Source organism: Physella acuta, unplaced genomic scaffold, assembly GCF_028476545.2.
Source record: "Physella acuta isolate Inbredline_101_S28 unplaced genomic scaffold, ASM2847654v3 ptg000073l, whole genome shotgun sequence".
Lineage (NCBI taxonomy): Eukaryota > Metazoa > Mollusca > Gastropoda > Physidae > Physella > Physella acuta.
Window position 1 is genome coordinate 113359 of NW_026731593.1, and position 17692 is coordinate 131050.

General features: G+C 30.9%; 2 protein-coding genes across 2 annotated transcripts; both read right to left on the reverse strand.

Moving 5' to 3' along the window:
• Positions 1-1629: 1629 nt before the first annotated feature.
• Positions 1630-6023, reverse strand: LOC131952786 (calicin-like). The gene is made up of 2 exons (XM_059315626.1): positions 5968-6023; positions 1630-4560 (listed from the first exon to the last, which is right to left on the reverse strand). Exon 2 carries the CDS (start codon positions 4529-4531, stop codon positions 2753-2755), a length of 1779 nt encoding a protein of 592 aa, XP_059171609.1. The 5' UTR covers positions 4532-4560; positions 5968-6023; the 3' UTR covers positions 1630-2752.
• A 5109-nt stretch (positions 6024-11132) lies between these two features.
• LOC131952798 (kelch-like protein 40a) lies at positions 11133-14995 on the reverse strand. Its single transcript, XM_059315651.1, has 2 exons — positions 14844-14995; positions 11133-13054 (listed from the first exon to the last, which is right to left on the reverse strand). The coding sequence occupies exon 2, from the start codon at positions 13023-13025 to the stop codon at positions 11223-11225; it is 1803 nt and encodes a 600-aa protein (XP_059171634.1). The 5' UTR covers positions 13026-13054; positions 14844-14995; the 3' UTR covers positions 11133-11222.
• Between the last annotated feature and the right edge of the window lie 2697 nt (positions 14996-17692).

Below are 17692 nucleotides of genomic sequence, written 5' to 3' on the forward strand. Positions count from 1 at the left end.
ATCTAATCAATAGTAATATAACTTTTACTTCGGCGCCCCACGTTTTTGATCGCTTATAGTAGAGTGATCGCTTGCATTATTGTGATGTAGGGCCTATAGCATTTATTTTCTACTTTTTAGTTCAATCAGAAAACGTGGGTTTTTTAAAACTTTTTTAATGATTATTATTTAGTAATGCAATAGGACTTTTATATACTTTGCCCATTGTTAAAATTGGAATGACTCTTTTTAAAATAAGATCAATTTATGTAACACTTGAAACAATAAGTGCAATTTTTAAAATATATAAATCTAAAAAGAAAATCTGCTCTGCTAATTAAATGAAAAGACCAGCAGAATCTGAAAGACAACATCGATTTTACAACATTATTGTTTTAACAAAAGAATTAAGGTAAAGTAGAAGAATAACTTTTTATTAGACCGCATACATGTGTAATCAAATTTAATCTTCATTGGCATATTGGGTTTTTATATTTTTTTTTATAAACTACCCCTCCCTGCCAGTCCCTGCACTAGCGTTTGTGGTAAAAGTTATTTGTAAAGGGCAGTGACTTGTGTGTATATAAAGCGGCATATAGCCTACCCGGCATTGCCAGAATTAAGGAAATATATTGCTTTTCCAGTTAAGTATCAATAATCACATACTGACGATTGAGAATATCACAAATAACCTTAACTATAAAATAACTCTCACTACAATCAATCGCAATCAAAACCAAACAGAAACACAAACAGAAACGTGAACACAAACAAATACACAAACTCCAACACACACACAAACGCAAACAATAACTCAGAAAATAATGCAAATATAAACGCGAACATAACATATGCTGTTGTTGTGGAAGGGAGTCTGGATGAACAATGTGAAGTTTAACTGTAGGATCGTTGTTGCCGAGAAAAAAGTTTAGGTCGAATTGTTCTTGTTGTCTTAGGATTAGGTCGTGAATTTAGTGGAATCTTACAATCGTTTGTTCAACTCGTCGTTGGAATTATTATAGTACAATGAACAAAAAAACATTTAAGCCGTAACTTACCCTGCACTGATAAATATAAAAGAAAATAACCTTTTATTGGTAACTTAGCAAAGAGATATAAGATATGAAATATAAATATATAGTAATTAGTAAGCTATAAGCACTGTATTGCTTGTATAAGACTTTTTGTATAACAAGATATTCAATGAGGCCTACAGCGTTTTAAAAATGTAAGAAATAAAAACATGAAATAAAATTTCCTCCTTCAACACGGATGCTGTTAAATGAAAGAGATATACTTTTTTCTCTAAAGTTTTATTTAGGTGTGCAAAACTCCGTTTTTTTACTTAATTGTATACGAAGTATATAGGATATATTGTAATCGTGCAAACAAATGTGTTGTTATGTAGTAACTTTTCAGCGATTTCCGGTTACCGGAAGCGGAACGTATTCAACTTTCAAAATTCTCAAAACCCAAACTGACAAACAAAAAAACAACAAAAATTAAATAAAAAATACACAAACATGTAAACAAACTTGACTTTTAGTAGTATATAGATGTCTAGAAGATAAATATAAATGAGAATCAATGTAAAACAAAACTTGTGGTATTTGATCAAATACATGGCGTAAAATGTATTGAACGGTAAATTAAAAGTATAAAACAAAGTATAAAACAAAGTATAATTGATTAAAAATTTCAAAATGCAATGACAAGCTCGGGTTTATCCGATATAGTAACTAAGGATATCGCCTCGACCCCTCTTTAACAATTTTATATTTACGATTTGGAGTCACCACTCTGCCCCTTTATTTTAGTTCCGCTACTGATCCAACTCTATACAATCCCAATAAAACGAATTAACCCAAAAACACTTCTTTTTTTTCAAAAAAATTAATCATTCGCATCACCAGTATAAACATTTTAAACGCTATTTTCAATTACCAACAATAGGAGATAAAATAAATTTAAAATATAACCTGCTCTTAGTAAAAAATATATTTAAAGCTAACCACTTAAAAATAAAAATAAAACTGAAAAAAAAGACAAAATATATCAAAGCAATATAAAACTATCCTGATAAATTAGATATTTAAATAAAAAAAATGAAAAAAACCTAAACATACATAGATTCTTTTGGCGTTGGTCTACTTAATAAGTATTGTTACATCACAATTAGCCATCATTCCCACACTGGACCGCTCCTCCATGAAGTGTTAAATGATTATTTAGAGCGACTACAAATTTTCTATTGTCGCCTCTCGCTGTTGTGCGCATGTCTCTACAGCAGCTGTACGACAGCCAACTAATAATCCCAACACGTAGACGCTTCTCTTTAACGTAAAATTCTGAGAATGCCATTAATATTCCTTTTGTCCTATGAATGTTGACCAGTTGAAAGTATCAATGATCGAGTATTTTGTTTTTCTTTACATTATTCCAGTTTACAGCCTGGAATATTTTAATCTTTATTTTAAAAATATTATACCTGTGTTGAAAGCACTAAAAAATAATGTTCATCTCTAAGTAGGTTTAGGGTCAGCTGCACCTAAAAAAAGCAATATTTACTTAAATTACACCTGATCAATGTGCTATTTGTTTAGTCCAAATGTATCCAGTTCTAATATAAGAAAAGTAAAAATGTTAATCTTTTGTAACGTAAAAAAAAATAACTAAATAACTTTACCCACCCTAAAAAACACAGCCCTTAACCTCACTCCCAAACTCTTTCCAAAACGCAATAACCATTCATAACATTACTTGGTACTTATTTTCAGAAAGGCACCATTCCATCTTTCGGTAGAGTAGCTGGTATAAAATTTGAACATGGTTTATCAATTCCCCAGTATATTATACAGTTAAAGTACTCTTTAAACGAATACAGCAGTTTTTGTTCAGCAGGCTCTTCGTTGGGGTCAGAACCAAAGATAGTCAACTGTTTCTTGTATGTCATTGCACCGTACAACTTTCTCTTAATAGCCCATAACCTTCCCAACAATTTGAATGTGAATTTTTGAACTGAATAGCTTATAACACACAAATCTCCAACAGTTTGTAAAACGTAAGTATTGTAGTCATCACTGAAACTTATTATCTGTTCAGCTGGTCCATTCAATTGTTCTAACTCTGTTAATTTTTTTGTTAAAATGTCCAGTTGATGAACTGCAGTTTTCTCCTTATTGTTGACGGTAACAGAACTGAAAATTAGAATCGTCCTCTGATAAGTTGTAGCATGTTGTACTTTTATTGTGTCTGGTAGCTTTGTAAATTCTTTAACTTTTGGTTTACCCCATTTAGGGAATATTTGATATATTTCAGTAGAGCATTTGCTTAGAATAAAGATACTCTGTTCATATGGCACTAAAATTAACTGCCGTCCTGGTATCTCAGTGATTTTGTTCCAAACATTTCTACAAAAAACATACAGAGAGCTGTTTGTTTGAGATTCGTCTTTAACACCACTAGCGTATAGATACGAGTCAAACACAACTAAAGTTACGTCCAGAGGTATATCGCTACAGCTTACACATTGGTAAAGCTCATCTTCACATGCACATACACAATTAAATTTACTATTTATTATATACACAATACCGTAATGCTCCAATATACTACAGGCTCGATGTATGGCACTTGTTCGCCATTGTCCGTGGTTATAATGTGTTGTCTTATACAATACAGCATCAATCAAAATATCTCTAGCTTCAGTGTTGTTGATTATCAATTGCTGATTAAGCAGATCTTTAAGAAGTGGTGTACTCACAAGACACGTCCTCACAGACTTTAGTAATGTTGTCAAGGCTTGAGTTCTCTGATTTATTTTATTCAACGTTTGTTTATGGACTGCGGTAAGACTTTTACCAGATTCATTATTAGAACTATTTTCTTTTGAAGTGTTATGTTTTATGTCAGTAAGAATGTCTTCTTTTTCACCATTGTATTTTTCTTCTGGTTCATACTCCACCCAATTTAGCACTGATTGTATGACGCAGTCTTCGTTTTCTACTTTTAGATCCCGAGAATCAATCAATTCATTGAAATCTTTAACTACGAGCTCCATTATAGACTTGTCGTTCATAAGTATGCCAAAGTTATTTAACATAAAAGATTTTGAAGCATTCAACACTTTTTCGGATTTAAAAGCTTTAGCTGTATTCAAAACGCTTTCAAAGTTTTCAACGGAAATGGCCTTTGTAGCGAAATCCTCACAGTGTGTAACAATAAAGTCTATCTGTAGTTGATCTGCTGCCTGCCATATGTCTATAAAATTATCTTTCGTCAAAGAAACTTTTCCAGTATACATTGACTTCAAAATGTGTTGAAATGTTTTAAGAGAAATCCCATTGATCGTTACACAACCCTCTTTAGCCTCCTTCATGTCTGTCATTAAAAGTGCTCTGAAGAAATGTGACGACGCTGCCAGAAAAATACGGTGACATTGCAAAGAAACGTCATCAACCTTGACAGTAAAATCCAAAAAAATATTATCCAACAGAAGTTTTTCTGTGTTTTTCAGAACAGTTTGAGAACTGTCATATTCAAAATCCATCATTGAATTAAAACTTAGAAACTGCAAATCATCTGCAAGTATAGATTTACAATTTTAAAATGTACTACCTGTAAGTACTAAAGTAAATAACATGTTTTACATTAATACAGGTAAACATGAATGTACTTTCATTATCTAAGCGCAAATATATATTGCTTTTTGATTAGTACTGGAGAAGAGTTTATAAAATGGCCAATGGCTATTTTAAAGTTAATATTCTTTTTTTTTAAACGAAAGTCTGGCAAATGTAAATAGGTCAAATTGTTTACGATTTCATTTTTTTTACAATGCTTGTATGTGTGTTTATTTTTATTTTTGTGGATTTATTGCAGTCCGTGAATTTCGATTATAACCGTTTTCTAAAGCAGCGATGTTGATTAAAATTTTCAGATACCATACTGATAAGGTAAGAATATATCATTTTTAACCTAATTAGACAATACTAAATTCAAACAATAAAAGGGAAGACATCAGGACAAATAATTACAAGAGCTAATCGCTCACTTAGCTAGAGGAACAAGGAGAAAAAATTATCACTGCTGATTGTTTTTTTTTACTGCGAGTCGACTACAGACTATGAAGGGTCAGAAAATTGTCTGTTAGAGATCGCAATCTTACTGTAGGTTTTTATCATAATTTAATTTGTATGTGGTTTCAACTCAATTATTAAGGAAGTAGTAAAAACATTATGTAAAAACTTACAATTTAAAAAAATATGAAACTTTTTTTTTTAATTAAATATTATTTGTTGCTTAATAAATATCTAACATATATTAAAAGGAAAAACTTTTATTGATAAAAGCAAATTCGTTTTATTGTTGAATTTTAAAAACTTTAGTGCCAATAAAAGATTATTATTATACCGTATTATTTATATTTTTTTTTCGTATTTTTTATTGCCTATTTAAAACAAAAACATATATACTCTGGTTTTTTTTTTTACAATATTTATGTTTTAATTAATTTTATTTATAAAGGCCTTGACATAAAATTTTGATAAAATGCATCTAACTAGGCCTAAATGTAAGGGCAGGCGAGGAAGTGATCAACGTTTGAGTAGAATTTACTAATTTTAAACAGTTTACGTGTAGTAACTGAAAAGGGAATTTCAATAGCGTTTTTTTTATTATTGCTACTTCAATATAGGAACAGTTTTAGAATTCAGGGAGTCGCTATAAGGGAGGAGGGGGGGGGGAGATGTATGTAATATTTATTTAAGTAAAACATTTGGTAAATCTATAAAAGTAAAATAACTATTAGTTTATATTTTTAGCAGCTTCCATAATAGTAGACTAAATAATTTTAAATAAATTACTTTTAATGTGTTTTTCATAAACTACTATATTAACTTGTTATACATTTATTAAACTAATTTATTTATGTGCATAATTGTTTTTCTATCGTTAAAAATGAAAAAAACCGTTTGAACTGTAACTTACCTTGCAGTGATAAATATTAAATATAATAATTAACCTTTAATGTTAATTAAGCAAATAGATAAGATAAGATATAAGATCTGAACTATAAATATATAGCAGTCAGTAAGCTATATGCACTGTATATTGCTTGTTAAGAATATTTGTATAAAAAGATATTTAATGAGTCCTATTGCGTTTAAAAATTGTAAGAAATAAAAACATGAAATTTAATTTCCTCATTCAACACGGGTGCTGAAAAAATGGAAACAACACAATTTTTTTCTAGTGGTTTAGCTTAGGTGTGCAAAAGTCGGTTTTTTGTTAAGATGCCACTGACTATAAATTTTAGACAATAGTTATTGTCTTCACCTTTTTACTTTCTCGTATATACGAAGTATAGAGAAAGTCTTGTAATCGTGCAAAAAAAAAAAATCGAGATTTTTACAAATCTCGACGTTTCACACCTCACTGATACGGAAAAACACAATTTTGCAATCTTGTCCGTATGTCTGTGTGTCTGTCTGTGTGTCTGTGTGTCTGTGTGTCTGTCTGTCCGTGTGTAAACACGATAACTTGAGTACCGTTACAGCTAGGTTGATGAAATTTCATATATAAGTATTTAATCAAAATCGTAGATCCGTATCAACTTTTGAGCGATTTCCGATAACCGGAAGTGGTACTTTTCCTACTTTGAATTTTTCAAAAGCCTATAACTTGAGTACTATTTCAGATAGATAAATGAAATTTCACATGTAAGTAAAAGATCTAATTCTCTACCTTCTATTAAATTTTGAGTCATTTCCGTTGACTGGAAGTAGTACTTTACGCTACTTCCGATTTCTCAAAAAACTAATGTAAATTTTAAAAGTACTAATAATATTGCGCACCATTATGCGCTTTTTTATTTGGCGTTCACTTGGTGTGCAAGTAATTTGTCTACGAGATTTTATTCTATTTTTAAAACTTTAAGTATTTAAAATGGATTAAAAATCATGTCTATAGCCCGAGTTCCCATCCCCTGTTATTTTATATAAGACTATTCGAGAAAGTTTAGGGGAGATCACTCCCGGTTTATTTTACTTCCTCGTATATACGAATTATAGAGAAAGTCTTGTAATCGTGCAAAAAAAAATCGAGATTTTTACAAATCTCGACTTTTTACATCTCACTGATACGGAAAAACATAATTTTGCAATCTTGTCCGTATGTCTGTGTGTCTGTGTGTGTGTGTATGTGTGTGTGTGTGTGTGTGTCTGTGTAAACACGATAACTTGAGTACCGATACAGCTAGATTGATGAAATTTCATATATAAGTATTTTATCAAAATCGTAGATCCGTATCAACTTTTGTGCGATTCTCGATAACCGAAAGTGGTACTTTTTCTACTTTGAACTTTTCAAAAGCCTATAACTTGAGTACTATTTCAGATAGATAAATGAAATTTCACATGTAAGTAAAACATCTAATTCTCTACCTACTGTCGAATTTTGAGTAATTTCCGTTGACCGAAAGTACTAATTTACGCTATTTTCGATTTACCAAAAAACGCATGTAAATTTATTAAGTACTAATAATATTGCGCACTATTATGCACATTTTGTTTTTGCGTTCGCTTGGTGCGCAATTCTTTTTTCTATGAGATTCTATTCTATTTTTAAAAGTTTAAGTAATTTAAAAATCATGTCTACATTCCAAGTTATATCAGAATATTCGAGAAAGTTTAGGGGAGATCACTCCCGGTTTATTTAAAAAAAACAACTAATTTATTGATAAATTAATAAACTTTGTCAACTAGAATGATCATGGGGGACATGGGAGAATTGAACCTAGTTGGAAATTATATCTGATCGTCTTTGTAATATATCTCTGTGTGCTATTTATCTATAACATTTTTTTTGTAAATACAGGTGTATAGGTTAGGTATTATATCATATAGAGACAATTTACAACACTTTTACTGAAGTAAGAACTGCTGTATCACTTAAAATGAAAATTAAACGTGTCGACTTCAACCAATCTATTTATCGATTGTTTGTTACCATTTGTAGCATGTTAGGCATTGCATATCTTAGAGCTATTGATGCTTTTGTCTCCCTAATTTTAAGGTTTAATCAAACTTCAAAAAGTGTAATTGTATTCAGCGAAAACTACAATATAATAAAATATTTTATCCTGACTTAAATATAAGCTAATATTTTTTAAACAAAAATGATTGAATGTGATATATACATATGTATATTTAGCATCCATTTAAGCAAATATATTTTTTTTTAAAAAAGGTATAGCAACAAGATTATTGAAATTATATTACTAAATTATTTACATTTTTTAAATTTTCAACAACACTTAAAACTATTTAATGTTTCTAAATAACTAGATGAGCATTATATTCGCATTTGTATTATTCATAGCTACCATCTAGTTGTAATATATATCAAAAAAGGAATTTATATACTTTTAAACTTTTAAACAGGTTAGAGCATTTCTTACTTGTAACAACTCAAAGCAGTTCTTAATGTACGGTTTTGATTACAAATAAAGTGTATTTACAATAATACCTGTGTTACCTGTTTTAATGGATGATTTTCGTTATTATATTCGGTTGCGTATTGTTTGTTTTTTAAGTAATTATTCTTGTGTTTTCAGTATATTCAGTTTGTAATAGAAAGAGCACTCAAACCCTTTTTTACTTATAATAGAATCAAATTAAATACCACTAGGCCTGTGGTATTAATATTATATGAACATTGTATTCTATCATTGCCGTAGTATGCTAGTTTAAATAAATTAACTATAGTGGATGTAATTTTTCCGTTTTATTTTTATTTTTACTTTCTCGTATATACGAAGTATAGAGAAAGTCTTGTGATCGTGCACAAAAATAGCATGGAATTTTGACAGTTTTCACCGTATTACACCTCAGTCCTTCATCACATCCGGAGTATACCGGACTTATTTTAATCAGGTAAAAATTATAAATACAAATATATAAACATTTTGGCGTTGTATGCGTTATCAAGTCGGACAAACTGGACTTTGCAATTCTGTCCGTATGTCTGTGTGTCTGTGTTTATGTGTAAACACGATAACTTTAGTACCGTTATAGTACCGTTAAAGCTAGGTTGATGAAATTTCATATATAAGTATTTTATCAAATTCGTAGAACCGTATAAACTTTTGCGCAATTTCCGATAAACGGAAGTGGTACTTTTTCTACTTTGAATATTTCAAAAGCCAATAACTTAAGTACTATTTCAGATAGATAAATGAAATTTCACTTGTAAGTAAAAGATCTAATACTCTACCTTCTATCAAATTTTAGGTAATTTCCGTTGACCGGAAATACTAATTTACGCTATTTCCGATTTCTCAAAAAACGCATGTAAATTTATAAAGTACTAATAATAATCCGCACTATTATGAACATCTTTATTTGGCGTTCACTTGATGTGCAATTCTTTTTTCTACAAGATTTTATTCTATTTATAAAAGGTTAAGTATTTAAAATGGATTAAAAGTCATGCCTATATTCCGAGTTGCCATTGCCTGTTGTTTCATATAATAATATTCGAGAAAGTTTAGGGGAGATCACTCCCGGTTTATTTACCAATTAGATTAAAAAGAAAGCAACAATTGGTTTGAAATATACTAGCTAGCAAGTACAAGAAAGAGAGGTTGTTGACATACTTACAAACCTTATGCCTTATAGCAAGTGCAATTATTCGTCCTCGCTAAATGCTTTGACTCTTATAAGTTGTCTAGATTACTTGTATTTATAGCCATATGAATGCTTGTTTATAAAATGTTATAGAAAAATAAAAGAGCACTACATAATGCTACCTTAAAAACACCAACAGCACGTCATTCTTAAAATACACCTACACACAACCTGCGGTTCCACATTTTCACGGATTGTTTGACAAATACAATAAACATTAGAGTCAGACCTTAAACAGAAAACCACTTGTTTTTACTTCACTAACCCTGGTTACGACCCTCATAAGATATAATTAAAAATTTACATAATTAAAATATCGGAACAGTATCATGTAAGAGAGAGTATTATTATAGTTTTTAATACAACATAGCAAACACTCGCAAAGCGTAACGGTACTTAAAGTGAAATATAAATATTACACAGTATAACAAAACGCTTGTGGTATTTAATCAAATACATAGTGTAAACTTTATTGAACGGTAAATTAAAAGTATCAAAAAAAGTATACTTGATTTAAAATATCAAAAATAAAATCGTTATTCTGTAACAGTGGACACTATGTCGGATGTCATGTCACCCGATGTAATAACTTGGAGTGTGACCCACCCACTTCAGCAATTTTACATTTGTATTCAGTATCATCGTTCTGCCCTACAATTTATTCACTCTCTGAATGGTGTCATTCACCTACCTGTCCTACTCTATACATTCTAATAATAAAAGTAATTACCAGTACTAACATTTAAACGCTGTTATCAATTTTTAACAATACGAGTTAAAACAACTTTGAAATACTACCAGCATTGCAGTAGAACTCTATAAATGTATTTTAAACTAACCACCAAAATTAGAAAATTTATAAAACAACGAAACACACCAAAACGTACTTAGATTATTTAGCGTTTGAATTGAATACCTAATAAGTATTGTTACATCACGAAAAGACATCAGTTCCCCCCTGGACTGACAGCATCTTCTTGCAGTGTTACATGATTAAAATGGAGCAACTTTATTTTTTTTATGGCCACCTCTCCCTATTGTGCGCATTTCTTTATGGCAGATAAACGACAGCCAAATACTAATCCCAAAACATAAACGTTTTTCGGAAACATAAAATTGTGAGCATGCGACCTATATACTTTTTCCGTACGAATTTTGCATCAATGTTCGAGTACTTAATTTGCTTTGCATTACTACACTTTTGAAACCTGGAATATATTGATCAGGTTGTGTTTTTTTTTAAAATTAGGCCTATACTTTTGTTAAAAGTAATAATAAATGAATAATCACAACGTGTGATTCTTTAAAAGTGTTTGTACTTTATATAAATATAAAAGTAATTTTAGCCCCCCCTGCATGTAAATAAAGCATTAATGTTTATTTAAATTTCACCAATTCAGACAGCTCTTAGTTTACTCCATATGCATCGAGTGCACAAATTAGTAAGTAAATCTTTGGAAAGTAATGAAACAAAAAGACTGAATAAATTTACCAACAGCCATAAAAAAAAACCCAGCCCCAACCCTTCTGCCAATCACTTTACAAAATGCAAGAGCACTAATTTGTAATTATTTTTTTGAAAGAAGCCATTTCATCTTTCGGTAGTGTAACTGGTATAAAATTTGAACATGGTACATTAATCCCCAAGTATGTTATGCTGTTAAAGTACTCTTTAAACGAAGGCAGCCTTTTTTGATCAGCAGGCTCTTTCGTTGGGTCAGAACCTAAGACAATCAATTTTTTCCTATATGTCATTGCACCGTACAGATTTCTCCTAATAGTCCACAACCTTCCCAACGATATGAATGTGACTTTTTCAGCTGAATAGTTTAAGCTCCACAAATCTCCAACTGTTTGTAATACGTAAGTATTGTTGTCATCATTGAAACTTATTATCTGCTCTGCTGGTCCATTCAATTGTTCTAATTCTGTTAATTTGTTTGTTAGAATGTCCAGCTGATGAACTGCTGTCTTCTCTTCACCACTCACGGTAACAGAACTGAAAATCAGTACCTTCCCCTGATAATGTACAGCCTGTTGTAATTTAATTGTCTCTGGAAGCTTGGTAAATTCTTCAACTTTTAGTTTACTGCTTTTAGGGAATAGTTGATATATTTCAGTAGAGCATTTGCTTAGAATAAAGATACTCTGTTCATATGGCACTAAAATTAGCTGACGTCCTGGTATCTCAGTGATTTTGTTCCAAACATTTCTACAAAAAATATACAGACAGCTGTTTGTTTGAGAGACGTCTTTAACACCACTGGCGTACAGATAGGAGTCGAACACAACTAAAGTTACGTCCAGAGATATATCGCTACAGCTTGCAAATTTGTAAAACTTTTCTTCGCATGCATTTATGCAATTAAAAATTGTGTTTATTACATATACAACACCGTAATGCTCCCATTCACTAAAGGCTCGATGTATGGCACTTGTTCGCCATTGGCCGTGGTTATAATGTGTTGTCTTATACAATACAGCATCAATCAAAATATCTCTAGCTTCAGTGTTATTGATTATCAATCGATGTTTTAGCAGATCTTTTAGAAGTGGTGTACTCACAAGACACGTCCTCACTGACTTCAATAATGTTGTCAAGGCTTGAGTTCTCTCATTCTGATTTATTTTATTCAACGTTTGTTTATGGGCTGCGGTAAGACTTTTGCCAGATTGTTTAATAGAACTATTTTCTTTTGAAGTGTTATGTTCTATTTCAGTGTAAACGTGTTCATATTCAACAATGCATTTTTCTTTAGGCCAGTAATCAACCCACTTTAGCACTGTTTGTATGACCCAGTCTTCATTTTCTACTTTTAGATCCCGAGAATCAATCAATTCATTAAAATCTTTGACTTCAAGCTCCATTATAGGCTTGTCGTTCATAAGTATGCGAAAGTTATTTAACATAAAAGATTTTAAAGCATCCAACACTTTTTCGGATTTAAAAGCTTTAGCTGTATTAATAACGCTTTCAATGTTTTCAACAGAAATGGCCTTTGTAGCGAAATCCTCACAGTGTGTAACAATAAAGTCTATCTGTAGTTGATCTGCTGCCTGCCATATGTCTATAAAATTATCTGTCGTGAGAGGAACTTTTCCAGTATACATTGACTTCAAAATGTGTTGAAATGTTTTAAGAGAAATCCCATTGATCGTTACACAACCCTCTTTAGCCTCCTTCATGTCACTCATTAAAAGTGCTCTGAAGAAATGTGACGACGCTGCCAGAAAAATACGGTGACATTGCAGAGAAACGTCATCAACCTTGACAGTAAAATCCAAAAAAATATTATCCAACAAAAGTTTTTCTGTGTTTTTCAGAATAGTTTGAGAACTGTCATATTCAAAATCCATCATTGAATATAAACTTAGAAACTGCAAATCATCTGAAATTATAGATTTACAATTTTAAAATGTATTACGTGTAAGTACTAAAGTAAATACATTTTGGTTCTTTTTAAATAATACAGGTAAACATAAATGTACTTTCCTTATCTAACGCAAATATATATTACTTTTTCATTAGTATTGGAAAAGAGTTTATAAAGTGCAGGCCCAATGGCTATTTTAAAGTTAAAATTCTTTTGTTTTAAACGAACGTCTGGAATATGTAAATAGGTCAAATTGTTATAAGGCTGCATTTTTATGTGTGTTTATTTTTATTTTTTATGGTTTTATTGCAGTCCGTGAATCTCGATTATAACCATTTTCTAAAGCAGCGATGTCAATTAAAGTCGGTAAAGCTCATGGTTGCTAAACCGAAAAAGTCTCGAGTTCGAACCCTCGGGCAGATGAGGCTCGTAGCTGGGGACAGCCACTCTTCTAGGAGAGACAACTCCAAAATTAAACAACTGCTGCCTTGTAGTTTGTTCTTGGTTGGACAAAGGCTATGGAAGCAAATCCAAAAAAGAAAAGCAGGCTGAAATCGGAGTCAATGGCCTCAATGGCGCATAACCAGTTGACACGTAACGCTTAATTGTGTTGGAGGCGTGGTCGAGTCGGCAAAAAGCTCATGGTTGAACAAAGTCTCGAGTTCAAACCCACTGGCAGATAAATCTCGATCCCCTTCAACACTAATAATTAAGAACGAAGAAGAAAAAAGAAGAATTAAAATTTTCAGATACCATACTGTTAAATGACAAAGTAAGAGTGTATCATTTTTAATCTAATTAGACAATACTAAATTCAAACAATAAAAGGGAAGACATCAGAACAAATTACAAGAGCTAAACGCTCGCTTAGCTAGAGGAACAAGGAGAAAAAAGTATCACTGCTAATTGGATTTTTTACTGCGAGTCGACTACAGACTATGAAGGGTCAGAATATTGTTAGAGATCGCTATCTAACTTTAGGGTTATATCATATTTTAAGACGTATGTGGTGTCGACTCCATTACTAACAAATTAGTTTAAAAAAATAATAAGAAATTACAATTTCCGAAAAAAATTGGAAACATTAGTTTTTTATATTAAATATTATTTTTTGCTTATAAAATATGTAACATATTTTATAAATAAAAGGTTTTATTGATGACAGCAAATTCGTTTTATTGTTAATTTTTTTAAACATTAGTACCAATTAAAGCTTATACAGTTTTATTTATATTGTTTAATTTTTCACTTTCCTTTTTTTTTTTGATTGCCTTTTAAAAACAGAATCATATATACACTGGGTTTTTGTTACAATAGTTATGTATTTTTTAAATTTTATTTATAAGAGCCGTGTTTTATAACGCATCTCCACATGGGGTTTTTAAACCTACTTAAGTTTTTTTTTCACTAGGCCTAACGGGAAATAGATTTCGAGGAAGTGATCAACGACTGAAGTAGAAATTACTTATTTAAAACAGTCTACGTGTAGAAATTAAAATGGGAATCTCGATAGCTTTTTTTTTGTTAACTTCAAAAAAGGAAAAGTTTTAGAATTCAGGGAGAGGCTATAAACGAGAGGGGATGTATTTAATCTTCATGTAAGTGCAACATTTGATATAACTATACAAGTAAAATAATTATTAGTTTATATTTTAGCTGCTTCCATAAAAGTAGACTAAATAATTTTAAATATTTTACTTTTAATGTGTTTTTCGTAAACTACTGTATTTAATAGTTATCATTTTTAAATTTATTTTCTTTCGTTAAAAATGAAAAAAAAAACGTAACGTTAACTGTAACTTACCATTCACTGATAAATATTAAAGATAATAATTAAACTTTTATTGTTAACTAAGCAAAAGAGATATAAGATCTGAACTATAAATATATAGAAAACAGTAAGCTATAGGCCCTGTATATTGCTTGTATAAGAATATTTGTATAAAAATATATTAAATGAAGCCTACTGCGTTTAAAAATTGTAAGAAATAAAAAACATGAAATTTAATTTCCTCATTCAACACCGGTGCTGTCAAATGGAAGCAAAACAGTTTTTTTCTATAATTTTAGCTTAGGTGTGCAAAAGTCGGTTTTTTTTGTAAAGATGCGACTGAATATCAATTTCAGACAATAGTTATAATTATTATCATTATTACTTCTTTTTTAGGGGGTTGGCGTGGTCGAGTCGGTAAAGCTCATGGTTGCTAAACCGAAAACTCTCGAGTTCGAACCCTCGGGCAGATGAGGCTCGTTAGCTAGGGACAGCCACTCTTCTAGAAGAGACAACTGCTGCTTTGTAGTTTGTTCTTGGTTGGACAAAGGCTATGGAAGCAAATCCAAAAAGAAAAGCAGGCTGAAATCTGAGTCAATGAGGAAGATGGCGCATAACCAGTTGGCACATATCTTTAATTGTGATGGATGCGTGGTCGAGTCGACAAAAGCTCATGGTTGATAATTCGAAAAAAAGTCTCGTGTTCAAACCCTCTGGCAGATATGGCTCGATCCCTTCCAACACTAAAAATTAAGAACGAAGAAGAAGTAGAAGACTTCTTTTTTTTAAATAGTAAAATTAATGTATTGATACATTAATAAACTTTGTCAACTACAATGATTATGGGAGACAGGGGAGAACTATTGTACAGAGACGGATGACATCCCTCCCTTTTTTCCACCCTCACGTTTAACTCTGAGACTAACATGCTCTCTATTACTTTCTGGTATACACAGTATAAAGGAAGTAATGCATAAAAATCACATAACATTTTGACAGTTTTTACCGTTTTATACCTCAGTACTTCATCACACACGTAGTATAGGGGACTAATTTAAATCGGGTGTTTTATGAGTATTCGAGTCAGAAAAGTGGGTTTTGCAGTTCTGTCCTTGTGTGTTTGTGTGTCGATGTGTGTCTGTAAACACGATAACGTGAGTACAGTTACAGCTAGGTTGATGAAATATCATATATAAGTATTATATCAAATTTGTAGTTCTGTATTAACTTATCAGCGATTTCCGATAACCTAAAGTGGGACTTATTCTACTTTTAGTTTTTTAAAAGGCTATAACTTGAGTACTGTTTCAGATAGATAAACGAAATTTCACACAAAAGTATGGTGCGCAATTCTTTTTGTATACGAGATTGTATTCTATTATAAAAAGTTTAAGTATTAAAAATGGATTAAAAATCATGTCTACATCCCGCGTTGCCAACCACCGTAATGTTTTATAAGAATATTCGAGAAAAGTTAGGGGAGATCACTCCCGGTTTCTTTTAACTGGAAGAAGATTAAGTACCATATCCGTTTAGCTGAACATGCAATTTTTTTTTATATAAAACCACGAATTTGATGTAAAACCTTTATATAAAATTTCATCAACTGAAAAACTCAACTGAAACGATTCTCATGTTATCCTATTTACTTACACACAGCAGACACCAACAAAATTGCAAAATCTAGTTCGTTACAGAAGAAAGTAAGATCTAAAATTTAGTCAAAATCAATATTTGTTTTTTAATCAAATTCAATGCATCCTTTATAGTTCCTACCATACAGAAGGTGTAAAACGGCGAAAATTGTCAAAATATGTGTTCATTTGTTCGGAACGATTAAAATATTTCCTGTTTGTACACTAGAAAGTACAAATGTAGGTTTATATGTGTGATTTATTTTAATATTGTTTTGCTTTCTCTTTCTTTTTAACATAAAATAAACGATTTTACTTTAAGTATTACTGTTTGCATTTAATTTTATTATGTGTTGGTATTAGTATCATTGACTTCCGTACAGTTACTATTCTTGTAAATTTGATTTCATAGTTACCGTTAAGAATGAACAATATTTATTACCATACTATTGTACTAATACATATCAGTTTATTTGAATCGATCTCTTCTTTTTGTTTGTTCTTTATTGTAATGTGGGGAGGAATTTACTCCAACAAAATAGGCATAAAAAGTCTATGTTATAATATTAAAGTTTTGAAAAAAAAAAGTTTTTTAAAAATATGGCAAGCGATAAACTTATATTTACATTTGTAAACTTTAAAGCCGTTTTGGAACCAGAAATTACACTCATTTTTACTTTCTCGTATATACGAAGTATAGAGAAAGTCTTGTAATCGTGCAAAAAAAAAAAATCGAGATTTTTGCAAATCTCGACGTTTTGCATCTCACTGATACGGAAAAACATAATTTTGCAATCTTGTCCGTATGTCTGTGTGTCTGTGTGTGTGTCTGTGTGTGTGTGTGTCCGTGTGTAAACACGATAACTTGAGTACCGTTACAGCTAGGTTGATGAAATTTCATATATAAGTATTTTATCAAAATCGTAGATCCGTATCAACTTTTGAGCGATTTCCGATAACCGGAAGTGGTACTTTTCCTACTTTGAATTTTTCAAAAGCCTATAACTTGAGTACTATTTCAGATAGATAAATGAAATTTCATACGTAAGTAAAAGATCTAATTCTCTACCTTCTATTAAATTTTGAGTCATTTCCGTTGACTGGAAGTAGTACTTTACGCTACTTCCGATTTCTCAAAAAACTAATGTAAATTTTAAAAGTAATAATAATATTGCGCACTATTATGCGCTTTTTTATTTCGCGTTCACTTGGTGTGCAATTAATTTGTCTACGAGATTTTATTCTATT

Excerpts from the sequence above, each read along its gene's own strand:
- LOC131952786 (XM_059315626.1), bottom strand. The coding sequence starts at position 4,531 with ATGATGGATTTTGAATATGACAGTTCTCAAACTGTTCTGAAAAACACA.
- LOC131952798 (XM_059315651.1), bottom strand. The coding sequence starts at position 13,025 with ATGATGGATTTTGAATATGACAGTTCTCAAACTATTCTGAAAAACACA.